Raw genomic sequence first — 15,915 nt, forward strand, 5'->3', positions numbered from 1 at the left:
CAGCATATGCTGCTGCTTCAATGAGGGGCACCTGAAAGAATAAGAGGAAATTTGGGGAAAAAGAAACCCTGCTTAACATCTCAGAAAAATAATTTGTCTCATTTATATGATGAGTGGCTGAATTTGAAGGGAATGAAGTTAGTGGTAGTTAACCTAGGTTTCCAGAATCACTCTCCAAAGTTTATCAGTTTGCTGCTGATTCTAGGAAGAAAGAAGCATGCCACTTGGGAAGAAGAACAGAAAGTTTGCAGATTGAGTGAGTCTGCAGGGATGCCTGTTTGTTGGTGGTGGTTTTGTTTTGTTTTGTTTTGTTTTTTTGCTTCTGTCATAAAGTTTCTCCCAAACAGTTGAGATTCTGATAAAATAAATATCTGTCATGTTATTTAAGAGTGGGCGACAGGCTGAGAATCACCAAGCAGGTGACAAGGTGTCCTTGATTTGGTAAGGTTCCATGCTGTCTTCAGCTGATATTGATCTCATATTAAGTGATATGCAGTGAGAGTTTCCTCTCTCAGTTCAGTGACACGATTTTAGGTAAGGAAAGTAGAAGGTCTCTGCGTCAGCTAGAGATGATTATAGTAGATATCACCTGTCTTAATAGCCCTACCTTCCTCTGCTAAGCTGTGGGCAAATGAGATTTTATGCTTTATCATCAGGCTGCCAGACAGGACTCAGGTAACTATGTAAAATCTCATGCTCTGTTACACACTAGTTGATGTTTATGAGGAAAAATAAGTATATTTAAGCTTTTTATAACATTTGTTCCTTCACAGCAAGAGAATATTACACGTTTGTGTAAGGCTTTCTATTGTCATGCTTAACCACTGTGACTTTTACAACTGCATGTTAGCTGGCACAGTAAATTACTGGAGAAGCACTATGAAGATGTCACTGAGCTTTGCCTGCTGTGTGCTAATCTTCAGAAGTTACAGAAAAACATAGCCGCAGATGTCATTTCAAGCTCCTTTTACTACACTAACAGTCTGAGATGCCACTCTTAATAACATGAGGTCACTTTTAACTAAATTCTTGCTGTAACGGTCTTCTTAGAGAAAATGTTACCAAGCCAGCATTTCTGTAGAATACACTTCATGGCAAGGTGTTGATTACCTAACAAAACCAATGGGAAAACCCCATTAGGGGAAGGGAACCAAATGTTCCAACTTTCTAAATTGCAGTCCTAGTTAAAGACTCCTGTAAATGGCAGAGCAGGGCCTGTAAGGCTCCTGGTGCAGGGCCATCCTTCCTAATACAGCCAGTGCCTGCTGTGGTTGTCTTGAGGGGGTGGATGAGTTCATAATGGAAATACCATGAAGAACATTTAAAATGAATAAAGTGTTATAAGAACTCAAGTTTTAGGAAAACTGATTTCCCGGTAACAGCTCTCTTGAAATAGAAGGTTCTCCGTATGAGATCTTGGAGAATGGAAGCTTAACACCAAGCACTTATTGATCAAGAAAAAGAGCCAAATGTCATCCAACACTTGATATGAATCAGGTAAAATAAGGACACTTTCTAAGTTTTCCTACATAGTGTCTCAGCTTCTAGGACAGATGGTCTAACGTAGAATTTTTATGAAATGTTTGCCCCTGAGGAATGGAATGGGCAAAAACTACATAATACAGGGCTTACTGTGGTATCTAAGCTTCGAGGCCCTGAGTCTGAACAGACGAAAAGACTCTATCTCTGGTATTGCCTTAGGAAATTTCTTCCACAATGAGACAAGTAAGGAGAAGTCTTACTTGAATCAATGAAAAGTTCATAGTATGATTATGTTTTTAAGAATGATAGGAGCTTTCCTATCCAATGTGATTGGGGCTGGTACTTGGGTAAACAGAATAAACAAATTTTAAATCAAATGACATAATGGAAACATTTATATCAACTTAAAACATATCATTGTACATTTTTTTCCAATTTTTTGATGCACAACCAACATCTAATGTTTTCTGCTTAGAGGTCCCTTCATCTTTTTTGCATAAACTGCATTCATAATATGTTGTTTTCCGGGTAAACCTTGTTTAAAATGGAATGAAAATTCAGCAGTCTGAATTCAGAATACTCAAATTTTACTTTTTTTAAAAAAAAGATTTTATTTGCTTATTTACGAGAGACACAGAGAGAGAGCAAGAGAGGCAGAGACACAGGCAGAGGGAAAAGCAGGCTCCATGAAAGGAGCCTGACGTGGGACTCGATCCCAGGACTCCAGGATCATGCCCTGGGCCGAAATCAGGTGCTAAACTCACTGAGCCACTCAGAGATCCCAAGTTTTACATTTTTTAAACCACCTATTTGGCACTATCTTGTCAATCACTTATTATCAGCATTCTTTTTTTTTTTTTGTAACTTGTCACTATCAAGTTTTTTGACAAGCACTTAACTTAGTTTTCCTCACCAAGATAACACTCATACTTGTCCTTCATCAGTTTGTCATATCTAAATCACAAATTTACAGTAACAAGCACAACTGGCATAATCAAGTTCAGGAATAAGCACAATGACTCGTGTAAGTTCATACCTTGCCTGGAAGGGCAGAGGTTAATGGATGTACCAGAGAGCACATACTAGTCACAGGCATTCTCTATGGCAAAGGTACCATCAGCATCTGTTAGAAAGAACCAGAGAGCTCTGGTTAATCTATGAGTTGGTTGAAGGGCCTTCAATTAAGACTGTTTCTACTATAAATACATTTCATTAGCATGCATAGGTTGTAACTCTTAAAGAACATCTTTGCAAAATGTTTTCTAGTATGGGTTCTGCAGAACTTGCCTTAATGAATAGCTAACATTCACTTATAATCAGCAGAATCTGTCTGCACACATAATTGGTGCTCTAAAGTGCTTTTCCCCAGCAATCTAGTTTACAGTGGTACTATAATTGGTTTGTTCATCAGACTATTTTTTCCTCAGATGGGAAGAAATAGTGTTTTGGTCCACTCCTCATTGAGTTATCACAGTTTTAAAATTAATAATTTGGAGATTTAATGAGTTCTTTTTCCATTTATACATGCTTGAGATCCTAAATACCTCTCTATCAGTGTTTATAGATTTTTTTCCTTCTCCTAAATACCGATAGCAATAAAATATGCTATATATGCTATATAAAGTATGCTCAGTGGTTTAGTGCTGCCTTCAGCCCAGAGCCTGATCCTGGAGACCTGGGATCGAGTCCCACATCAGGCTCCCTGCATGGAGCCTGCTTCTCCCTCTGCCTGTGTCTCTGCCTCTGTGTGTGTGTGTGTGTGTGTGTGTGTCTCATGAATAAATAAATAAAATCTTTAAAATAAAAAAGGAAATAGATAATGTCCCTATTGATTTTAAGTTGAGACATGTGAAAAATTTTAGAGTTGAGAGAGAGAAGTGTGTATACACACACACACACACACACACAGAGAGAGAGAGAAGGACATAGGTAAAGAGAGAAAGACATAGAGTTGACAGATTTATAAATATATATATATATATATACAGAGACAGAGAGATAGAGACAAAAAACAGAGATAGATATCAAGGTAGGAATAGAGAGAAGTAAAAAAGGAGAGGAAAAAAAGATAAGGTGAGAAATAAAACAGACAGAGACAGATGGAAGCAGAGACACTATGTGGAAGAAAAAGAGAAACCAAGACATCTACAGAGACAGAGGAGGAACCACCTCATCAATGTTGCTCAAAATGAGCTCAGTCTTTGCCCTGTTTGACCAAGTCTGTAGAGCTACAGGTGTGTCAGTAACCAGGATTGGCAAACAGGCCCAGGAGACAGTGTCAGAACAGACAATACCAGACCTATGAGTAAGTCATAGCCTGGAGAGTAATTAGGTGGCCCCAAACCACTTACTTGTACATAGCTGTTATGTTTAAACTTTAAATGTATTTAAATTTTTTGTTTTTTGGGTTTGGTGGGGGTTTTTTTTTTGTTTTTTGTTTCTTGTTTTTTTTTTGTTTGTTTGTTTTGTTTTTTTTTTTTTTTTTTTTTTTTTTGGCTGCAGAAAGGTACTGAAGGAAATCTCTGTTGGAGAACTTAATCCGAATGAGACTGTGCAGGCCAATGTGGAGGCCCAGCTCCTTTCCAAGCTGGATCATCCAGCTATTGTCAAGTTCTACACCAGTTTTGTGGAGCGAGATAATTTCTGCATTATTACAGAGTACTGCGAGGTAAGACTCTCCTCTTTTGGAATTCTTGGTAAAAATCTGTTTCAAAGTATATAGTAGCCTGCAAAGAGATACCTCATAAGTTCAGTGATTGAATCACAAGTTGGGGAGCTAGGTTAAATAGGTGATTGGGATTAAGGATGTTTTGTGATGAGCACCAGGTGATGTATGGAAGTGTTGAATCACTATATTATACACCAATATTACACTATATATTAACTGGAATTTAAAGAAAAACTTAAAAAAAAAAAACCCTCCACTAGCTGAACTATAAAAACGTGGGTTATGGTGTCTTGTAGCTAAGAATGACAATCTCTAGGTAATTGATGAACTCCTTTTTTTTTCCCTAAGAGTTTATTTATTTATTCATGACACACACACACAGAGAGAGAGAGAGAGAGAGAGAGAGGCAGAGACACAGGGAGAGAGAAGCAGGCTCCCTGCAAGGAGCCTGATGCAGGACTTGAGCCCAAGACCCTGGGGTTACAACCTGAGCCAAAAGCAGACACTCAACTGCTGAGCCATCCAGGTGCCCTGACAAACTCACTTATAATAAAGGAGTAGTTGCTGCAGAGAAATGCTGCTTGGGGGAATAATTTTGGGGGGAGAGTCACCTGAACCTTCTACAATGGTCCAGTGCTTAGATGGACATTTAAATGCTGTAACAGAGGCCTGGACAGAGCAGAGGTCCATCTTTTGTGCTTTGAGTTCTTGGCCTATACCTATTTTCCCCAGTGGAAATTTGGAAATGGAAATATGGCTCATTTTCCTCATGGAAATCTTTCTTCGTATTTATCAAACTGTGATTTATGGCTTCCTGTATTTGCAATTTTCCTGCCACTCCATGTTCTCTGCAAATAATAGCTATGCATTTTACTGAGCCCCAACTGAGTAGGAAGCTGCTTGGGAAGGTACCAGAGAGGGAAACAGATAAGGAGCAGCTGTATTATGAATCGGTATGCTTGTTCCTGAGAGGGTAGGAAGAGGGGAGTTTTAAGGGCTGACTCGGAGAATACATGAAGATGACCTTGCTCAAAAAAGTAACTTCCAGGGATCCCTGGGTGGCGCAGCGGTTTGGCGCCTGTCTTTGGCCCAGGGCGCGATCCTGGAGATCCGGGATCGAATCCCACGTCAGGGTCCCGGTGCATGGAGCCTGCTTCTCCCTCTGCCTGTGTCTCTGTCTCTCTCTCTCTCTCTCTGTGACTATCATAAATAAATAAAAAAAAATTTAAAAAAAAAAAGTAACTTCCAGAACATTCTGGGAGCTAATCTTAACTAAATGTACTTTGAGGGAATTTGGTGCTTATTCATACTTTAGAGTGAGTTTAGTCAGTTCATTACCTGGATGTTGTGGGGGCCTGAAAGAAAGGATGCTGGAAAGAGGGAAGATGCTCCTTAGAATGGAAGACAGGCCCGTTTGGGTCAGAAACTTTGGACGACCAGAAAGTGTTGTGTGTTTGAGACACAAAAAAGGAGAGGCAGGAGGAGAATTTAAATAACCACGTATGGCTACTAGCTACTAGATTGAAAAGGTCTTGGTGATAAGCTAGAACTTTCTTTTCTTGCCTTATTTTTAAAATTTTTAAATTTTAATATAATTTTAATGTACCAGAGAAGTTGTAAGAATAACACAGTGAACCATTAGTCCATATTTGCCAACTGTTAACAATTTTCCCACATTTGCTTTATCATTCTATATATTCATTGATCTATCTATATTTTTTCCTGAACCATTTGAGAGGGAGTTGCAGACAGGATGGCTCTTTGTTCTAAATACTACTGTATTTTTTAAGGCTGAGGACATTGTCTTCCATAACCATGGTACAATGATCAAAATCAGGAAATGAACCTTGTAACAATGTTGGTATGTAATCCAATGCTTGTCAAAATGTGATTCTAGGCCAGCTGCATCACTATTACTTGGGCATTCCACCCCAGCCATACTGAATCAGAAATTCTGGAGGTGGGGTTCAGCAATCTCTGTTTTGTCAAGTCCACTAGGCAAGTCCAAAACACATCTAAGTTTGAGAACCACCCATCTAATCCACATCCATCTTCAAATATAGCCCACTTGCCCTATTTATATCTTTAGAAAGGACATTTCTGTATCTTTTTTCTCATGCAGGATCCAGTCCAGAATCATTTGTGTTAATTTTTGAATTCTAGTGGTTTCCAAGGGCTGAGCTACTGTCTCAGGAGGGGCGTTGCCATGGTGATGACCACAGGCAGGCCCGTGGGAACTGCTGTAGGGCTTCCAGGGCTCCACACTGCTGCTGAGCTGTCAGGCTGTCACTTCCCCAACTCCCAAGGAATGACATGGCGGATTGCTGGTTCTTGTTGTTAACAGAGATATTTCTCATCTTCAGACCTAAATTGGTTCTTAACTTGCACAAGCCTGGCATTATCATCTTTTTATTGAGGTAAAATAATATTGAAAATAGCAGATGGCCAAACTTGCACCTCATAGGAAAATGCCATCACCATTGAAATAGTTGGTCTTTTTATCTCCAAGTTTGCTCTTTTGTAATTTATTTTGGGGCCTTGCAAGATTGAAATATATAAATGCGTTCATGAGGCTGCTACATCCATCACTCAACCCTTTGGGCACATCACATCAGATTATGAGTATGAAAAGCAACCAACTGAACTCTCACAACTTCTTGTCAAGATTGAACAAAATCTTTGATGGAAACTAGTTCCCGAACTACCAAAGTGGGAGAGTATTTAAAATATTGGTGTCCTTTTCTTCCTCACTCCCACCACCCAGGGCTAAATGGAACTGCTTCCTCTTTCCTGTCGGTCCTGCAGTTTCACACCTCTTGATCTCTACTTGGATCATTTCCTTTCAGAATGCCCTCCTTCAAATCCTGTTCATCCTCCCAAGTCCAGAAGAAATGCCTCCTTTACAGACTCCCATAATTGCCTGGCTGGAAATCTCTCCCCATCTGGCCCCTCTGAGCTCCATCCTATAGCATTTTATTTCTCCTGGCACTCTACCTATTATACATAGTATAAACTATCTCAGACTTTCCACAAGGGATTTATCTTTTTCTGATTCATTTTTGTATTATATCATGGACCCATGTAGTGAGCCAGAAAGAAATTAGCACTCAGAAATTCATTTATTTTTTTTTCCTGACGAAGTCTTTATCACTTACTTCCAGCTGCCTCCCACCTCATTTCTGTCAAACCCTAATGGGAAGAAATAAAATATTGGCTCATTCTACCTGTTATATATGTCAAAAGCATTTTGGCCTACTTTATTTTGCTGGCTCATCTAACAGTGTACTGCCCTGGAGACCTATGAGATACTACCTGAAAGTTTTCCCTTTGGAAAACTTTGGACAAGGATAAGACATCCCCAGAAACTTGAGCATTAACTTTATAGATGCAGAAGAGGATACATGAGATCACATATCTTCAGTAGAGAGAGAACATATAATTATCCACCAAAAGCAGGAAAGTTATGTTGACATAACTAAGCAAAAATTTATCATTATACAGTAGTGCTCAACTTTGGCTGTACATTAGAGTCACCAGAATATTTTAAAAATCATAAGAGCTGAGGCCCATCTCCAAAAAGTCTGATTTAATTGATCTGGATTTTTATCTAGACATTAGAATATTTTTTAAGATTTTATTTATTCATGAGAGACATGGAGAGAGAGGCAGAGATAGGCAGAGGGAGAAGCAAGTTCCCTTCAGGAAGCCTGACGCGGGACTTGATCCTAGGACCCTGGGATCACAACATGAGCCAAAGGCAGATGATCAACCACTGAGCCACCCAGACACCCCTCTAGACGTTAGAAGTTTTGAATGCTTTCCAAGTGATTTGAATGTGTAGCCAGGGCTTCGAATTGCAGACAAAGGGGAATGGTTAGTGTAGAAACAGAAAAATGGGGTCATAAAGGAAAACTTCGTCAGTGTTTATGGGACACTGAACAAAGATAAGGCCCAGACCTGAGAACTGGGAAGTATGGTTGATAGTGGGTTAGATTTTACGCTTAGGCATCTCGCTTGGTACTATTCTTCATGAAAATTCCCTGGCCTGTTTTCCTTGCTCCATGTACAACTTCTGATTACAGTTCAGCTCTCTACATATGCTTCTTCTTCTTCTTTTTTTTTAAGATTTTATTTATTTATCCATGAGAGACACAGACAGAGAGGCAGAGACCCAGAGGGAGAAGCAGACTCCTCACAGGGAGCCTTATGCGGGACTTGATCCCCAGCCCTGGGATCACCACCTGAGCCAAAGGCAGATGCTCAACCACTGAGCCACCCAGGCGTCCCTATATATGCCTCTTCTAACAGGAAAAAAGCCTGCTGGCTAGACTGACAAGGGCTCCCTGTCATCTTGGCAGTTGTTCTTCCTGCATAGGAGTAAATCGACATCCTGGATTATTTATTGGTTCCTTAAGAATTCAAGTTCACAAAGGCAATAGTAATCAAAGGTCCTTCTGAAAGCCATTACTGATCTCCAGCTCTGTGTCAGACACAATTCTAGAGAGTAGGGGCAACAGGGATAACGTGATAATATTTCTTTAATGAACATATATGGTAGAATAAATGAACCATTTTATCAATGGCAAAAATACAAGAGGGATGTGGTAAGGGCCTAGGGAATGAGGTGGTGAAAGTGCTGTGAAAGTGAAAAGTAAAGAGAAATGACTTTGGACTGCAGGAACCATGGAGGAGCTGGCATTGCATTTGAATTTGAAACATGGGAAGGATTTGGTCAAGGGAGATGGGGCAAGGACATTTCAGTTAAAGGGAATAATGTGATAAAAAGCTCAGAAGTAGAGAAAAATGGACCATGATTTAAGAACTTAATACTTCATCTTTAATTTTAATATATTTGCAGTTAAACACATTTCCTAGTGTTAACAACTTCTATAACCACTGTGCAATATCAAAACCAGAATACTAATATTTTACCAGTTTCCTTCCCAGTGTCTTTGTTCCAGGACCCAATCTAGGATCCTGCAATGCATTTAGTTGTCGTATCTCCTTAGTCCCTTTGGAAAGTTTCCCTCTTCCAGCCTTGTTTTTACTATCTTGATACTTCTGATGCGCACTGGTAAGTTATTTTGTAGAAGGCCTCTCAGTTTGGATTTGTCTGATGTTTTCTCATGATTAGATTGAGGTTATAAATTCTGGGCAAGACTATCACAGAAGTGATGTGGTGTCCTTCTCAGTACATCATATTAAGAGGGGACATGATGATAGTACATGATAGGACATGATGATCTTATTAATGGTGATGTTAACTTTGATTATTTAATTGAAGTTGTGTCTGCTGGATTTCTCCACTGTAAAATTACTATTTCCTTTTTTTGCAATGGATAAGTACCTTGGAAAAGCTATTTTGAGACTATGCTAATAATCCTGTTTTTCCTCAAACTTTCACACACTGATTTTAGCATCTTCAGTGAAGGTTGTTGCCTGGAGCTCTTTTCACTCTGTTTCCTAATGGTGATTATGTATTTCCCTCATTCTTTCTATATTCACTAATTGGGATTCTCTTATAAGGAAAAACTGTTCTACTTTTCCTTTTCCACTTACGTATTTATTCAGTTATTTATATCAGCATAAACTCATGAATATTTATTTTGTTCCATGGGTTATAACCCAATACTGTCATTATTTTGTTGTTCCGACTCTTCCAGCTTTAGCTGTTGGGGCTCCTTCATATTGGCTCCTATATCTTTTTAACATGCCCTCATCCTTTCTCAAGGAGAAGTAGATTCTTATATATTATTCTGTTTTATAGATAAGGAAATAGGACCCCAGAGAGGTGGGGTGATTTTCCTAGCAATCACATGGCTGGAATATTGAATTTTGTCTAGGGTGGAACCAGGACCAGGGGTATTAGGAAATACCTTTTTTCTTTTTACTTGGATTGCTCTAATTTCTTCCTTAATATTTAATAGAGTAAATTAAATAGTCTTGGTTCCTACCTCCCCAAGCATGTAATTATCTACCTCTACACGGACATGAATTAAAAGAGATTGACAGTTTTATTGCTCATACCAACAGTGTTAAGCAAACATGTTTCAAATCGTGGCCCAGAACACAAATTTCTGTATACCTGTTCTAGTCAAGCCTATGTGAATTATAGGAAGATATAAAAAATATAAAATGGAAACTTTCAGTTATAAGATGAACAAATTCTGGGAATTTAGAACATAGTTCTGGGAATAGTGACATAATTAACAATACATACTATACACCTGAAATTTGACGATAAAGTAGATTTCAAGTGCTCTCACCACCAAAAACAAAAAAACAAAAAAACAAAAAAACAAAAAACAAAAAACAAACAAACAAAACCAAAGTATTTGAAGTATTCGGTGTGTCAGTTAACTTGAATGTGGTGATCACCTGACAATTCACATGTACCCATGCATTTCCTTTTCTTGGCTTATTCTCACTTATATTCTGTATCTTTATCTCCGGTTATATGACATACATGAACACAGAAATGCATGTATATCAGTTTGTACACGCATGGATATTTTAATGTGATGATGATGTTGTTAAGTGTTTTATTTCTCTCACTGAGAGACGAAGTAGGATTTGAAATAGTGGAGAGTGTGTGGACTTTGTCGTCACACTGACTTCTGTTCGAATCTTTGTCCATTTCCTTGAGCAAGTTATCTCTCTGATCCCTTTCCTGATGTTAAGATAGTGCAACAACACTTCTTTTGTTAGGTTTTATAGGGATTTGAAGTAATGAATATTGAAAAAATGGCTATCAGAGCCTAGCACCTAGTAGACTGTCAATAGTGGAAGTTGTTATGATAATAGTGGCTACTCCCATCTCCCCCTTTCCAGTTGTTTTCTAGAAGCCAAGCTAATTTATAACTCTAATTCTGACTTGTAGCTATGAGTATGATTCATGCCGGAAGGAAGAAACATTCAAATTCTTAAACACTAATGGGTCTGATAGCAATTTTCAAGCAAGTCCTTGCCAAGGATCAGTCTGTACTGTAAAAAAGAAAATTTGAAATTTTCTCTTACGTTTCTTATTTATGTAAAACTGCCTAAATAAACCAGGTAAGTAGGATGAGTTTTGTAATCCTGAACCTCTAGCAGTACACTCTTGCAAGTTAATTTGGCAATGACATATCCTATAAAGCTACTGCTTATTGTCCTGAAGCTCTGTCTGGGACCATCACCATCCAGATTGTTCTTTTATGGTTGAGGGAGACTCCTGGGATATTGATTATTGTGACGTTGATTAGTGACCATCTGTCTTAGTCCATTTAGGCTGCTATAACAATATGCCATGGACTGGGCAGTTTATAAACAACAGAAGTTTGTTTCTCATGGTTCTGAAGGCTAGAAGTCTGAGATCAAGATTCTAGCAGACTCAGTGTCTGGTAAAGTCCAGATTCCTGGTCCATAGATGGTTGGTCATCTTCTTGCTGTGCTTTCACATGGTAGTAGGGGTGAAGGAGTTCTCTGGGGTCCCTTTCATAAAGACATTAATTTTATTCATGAGCCTCCACCCTCATGACCTAATCATTTTCCAGTGTACCCCCCCATACTCTTATACTGGAAGTTAAGATTCTACATAGGTACTTTGGGGGGACACAGACATTCAGTCTATAGCACCATCTTTCCCAGTGCTCCAGGTATCCACACATCCGGGCTGTCTTTAGTGGCTTGCTTTGCTGGGATTTCTCTGATTGAAGGAGCTAAACATTACCTATAGAGAGGTAGGTCCCATCAGAGTTCTCTGTTTCTGGGTAGCTCCATCCTGGAGTAGGTAGGTCTTCCAGAATTTGCTCTGCACCAGTCCTATGGATCTAGACTTTATCCAATTAGGGAAGACTATAAATCATGTGACTGCCTCATGATTTTGTATACTTGAACTGATCTGCTTATGATTTTTAAGTACCAAAATTAAAGTAATTTGATTTGTTATATTTACTTTCTTTGTTTAAACCATGAAATATTTTAACCTTTTAACAACTAAGTTAAAAAGTAAGGCCACTGATTTTTACTTAAAATTGTTAATGTAAAAACTGAAAAGCAAAACTAGTCTTATTTTTTTAAAAATTTGTATTAAATGCACTAATATAAAGGAATTCATAAACCCAGTAGAACTTACAGCATGTGGGGTATGCCTTTAGCTGACATATGACTTTATATAAATACAAGTATTCAAAAATAGAATCAGAATAATCCACTTCAAATACTTTATTTTAAAAACAACCCAGTGATTTACAGATTAAAGCATCTCATGTCACTTCTTCTTCTTCTTTTTTTTTTTTTTTTGAGATTTTGTCTATTCATTCATGAAAGACAAACAGAAGCAGAGGCAGAGGCATAGGGAGAAGCAGGCTCCCTGTGGGGGGCCCAATGCGGGACTCGATCCCAGGACTCTGGGATCATGCCCTGAGCCAAAGGCAGATGCTCAACCACTGAGCCACGCAGGAGTCCTTCATGTCACTTCTTAGGATAAAAATAAGTTCTATCATTTTATTCTTATTCATGCACATTTGCCTCAACAAGAAAAACAGTCTAAAAGAATTTGGAAAAAGAAATTAGCAGCTAAACTCAGGAATGCTTATTGATATTATCAGACATAAACATCATACATGATACTACATGCCATTCTCTAGTACCTATTTAGAAAGTGAATTTTCTTATTTTGCTTTAAGAGCATAGTGTGGCCTCCAATTCCCCTATTTTTATGTACTCCATTACAGCGAACTTCCAAAAGTCTAAGGAAATGTCTTCAGGTTCTACGATGACAGATGAACTCCTTACCTGCCCCCTCCACCTCCATTTATTGATGCTCTCTTTAGTAATGCCACTGGCTTTTAAAGATATCATAAAACAATGATATCTTTATCTTATTCAACCCTGAGTGTCCCAAATACATCTTTTGCCTTTGGAATTTTTCAAACTATTGGATCAAATGTTTCCATTGATAGGTGAAATATTAAATATATGGCCCATTTGTGTTATTATCTGGCAGCATTTTCTTAAAGTGTGGTCCATGGACTACCTGTCCCACAGTCACTTAGAATGCTTATTTAAAAATACAGATTTTGACAGCCATGGCAGTACATTGAGCTCCACAGAGACAGTCAGGCAAGTGAGAGCCAGATGGGCATTGGGTGACTCTGTGCCTCACTGAGGAGCATAATTAAACATGGGCAAAAGAGATCCGAAGAAGTTGAGAGGCAAAATGTCATCATATGGATTCTTTATGCAAATTTGCAGAGAGGAGCATGAGATGAAGCACCCAGAAACTTCAGTCAGCTTCCCAGAGTTTTCTAAGAAGCACTCAGAGAGGTGGAAGACCATGTCTGCTAAAGAGGAAGGAAAATTTGAAAACAGGGCAAAGATGAACAATGCCTGTTATGAAAGAGAAATGAAAACTTACATACTCCCCTAAAGGGGAAACAAAAATAGTTCAAGGATCCCAGTGTACCCAAGAAGCCTCCTTCGGCCTTTTTCCTATTTTGTTCTGAGTTATTGCCCCCAAATCAAAGGAGAACATCCTGGCTTGTCCATGGGTGACATTTCAAAGAAACTGTGAGAGATGTGAAATAACACTGCTGTAGATGACAAACCACCTCATGAAATGAAGGCTGCTTAGCTGGAGAAAAAGTTATGAAAAGGAGATTGGTGGATATACAGCACTCAAGGAAAGCCTGATGTGGCAAAAAGGGAGTCATCAAGACCAGAAGAAGCAAGAAAAAAAAAGGAAGATAAGGAAGAGCAAAAGGAGGAGGAGGAAGATAAAGAAGATGATGAATGAGTTAGTGCTAGTGAAGTTTTTTTTTTTCCTTCTCAACTAGCATGTAGCACCCTCCCCCATCATGAACAACTCACTCATTTTAGAGAAAAAAATTGAAATGTAAGACTGTGTAAGATTTGTTTTTAAACTGTACAAAGTCTTTTTTTTTTTTTTTTTTTTTGTATAGTTAATACACTCCTGAATGTCTCTTTTGACAGCCCTGTCCTGGTGGTCTTCTCTGTGGGCACTAACCTTTGCCTGGTACAGTGTGGCAGTGGTACACTGGCATGGAAATTTAAAGCAGGTTTTTGTTGGTGTACAGCACAAATGAGTTTTATATGGAGATGTAGTTTTTTCTTTTTCTTTTCTTTTCTTTTTTTTTTTTTTAAGTAATCTCTACCTCTAATCTCTAAGTAATGGGGCTTGAACTCACAACCTGAGGTCCAGAGTTGCATCGTGTACTGGCTGAGCCAGTTGGGTGCTCCCAGGATTGATAGTTTTTTTCATCCTCAGTTGTCTCTGATGCAGCCTCTATGTAATAATTGCTGTTCTGTTAAGTAAATACTCCTCTGTAATTGCAAAAAAAAAAAAAAAAAGTTGCAGCTGTTTTGTTGAGATTCTGAATATTTCTAAGTAAATACAATTTGTTTTATTAAAAAAAATTAAAAATACAGATTCCATTGTCCTCTCTAGACTTACTGAATCAGAGTCTCTGTTGATGTAGTGCAGGAATATGCCTTTTAAACAAGCAAAAGGGTTGATTCTGATGCCTGGTAACATTTGAGATCCACTGGAAGGATGTATTAGAAGCTTGTGGAAAGGTGACATAGAGTATAACAGAACAGCGTTTTAAGATGTCAACCAAGTGAATTAATAAGGGGCAGCTTTTTGATTTTAAAATGAAGTAGTACAGAACAATTTTTCAAGCTTCTCCCAGCTCTAAAATCCTGAGATTACTTTGTCCTTTGTGTATGCATATCTGAACATTGCAGTTTTGTTGTATTTAGGCTTCTGAGAATGCTCTACTTCAGCCTTTTCAACTGGTTGTTAGTACTTCTGTTGATGACTTAAAAAAAACTTTGATTAATTTTTTTAATTAAATGCTTTTAGGATTTGTAACTTTTTAATGGAATCAAAGATGGAATTTAGACACTGTATTTGAGTTGTTCTTCATGTCTTCAAGGTCTTGGCATTTCAAAGTTAGTCGGATGGTGGCTAATTGGGAGACGGGAGGGAGGAGATGCCATTAACCTATCAAATGGTACATTTTGGGTTACAGATTTTCAAAACTTCAGAAGTTAACATCAAAGCTTTATTAGCAACTTTCAAGGGGTGATACTAGTGAAAGCCTTTTCTGTGAGCAGTATAGACTTAGGGCAACATTAATAAAGGTTTAAGTCAAAGCCAATACTCTTCACTAAAGTTTTTTTTTTTTTAACAATAAATGTCATCATTTAATATTTCTTAAAAGACAAAATTAAGAAAACAGTGCACCGACAGATATTGTAATAAGAATTTCTTAAACTGAGGTGTGACATTTTATCAAAAACATTTAATTTTTACTTGGAAGATGGCTTAGAGAAAGAAATCATAAATGCATTTTGAGACGCCTGGGTGGCTTAGCGGTTTGGCGCCTGCCTTCGGCCCAGGGCGTGATCCTGGAGACCTGGGATTGAGTCCCACATCAGGCTCCCTGCATGAGCCTGCTTCTCTCTCTCTGCCTCTCTGCCTATGTCTCAGCCTCTCTCTCTGTATCTTTAATTAATAAATAAATAAAATCTTTTTTAAAAATGCTTTTCATATTGTTGAGTTAAAATCAGGCTGCTTCATTAAAAATTGTATTTCTTTGTTATATAAAAGCATAATTTGTTATAGTAATCTGTGAGTGACTTGATTACTAATTTGAATCCTAAGAAAATAATCTACAGAATATTTATTAAAGAACAAAGTAAATACAAAGCAAATGCTTTTTCTTAGAGATAAATGTACAAAATGAAAATTGTAGAGGCAG

The 15,915-nt window shown here is 38.1% G+C and overlaps 1 protein-coding gene and 1 pseudogene across 7 annotated transcripts in view; both read left to right on the forward strand.

The window, feature by feature from the left end:
* NEK11 (NIMA related kinase 11) overlaps positions 1-15,915 on the forward strand; it is a 235,215-nt gene that overhangs the window by 37,012 nt on the left and 182,288 nt on the right. For all 7 annotated transcript variants that reach the window (XM_072726830.1, XM_072726832.1, XM_026015522.2 and 4 more), the window contains one exon: positions 3,985-4,150. In XM_072726830.1, coding sequence (XP_072582931.1) covers positions 3,985-4,150 — 166 coding nt within the window. The remainder of the gene's footprint in view (positions 1-3,984; positions 4,151-15,915) is intronic.
* On the forward strand, positions 13,314-13,925 carry LOC112932542 (high mobility group protein B1 pseudogene; annotated as a pseudogene).

This window comes from Vulpes vulpes, chromosome 11 (assembly GCF_048418805.1).
Source record: "Vulpes vulpes isolate BD-2025 chromosome 11, VulVul3, whole genome shotgun sequence".
NCBI classification, from domain to species: domain Eukaryota; kingdom Metazoa; phylum Chordata; class Mammalia; order Carnivora; family Canidae; genus Vulpes; species Vulpes vulpes.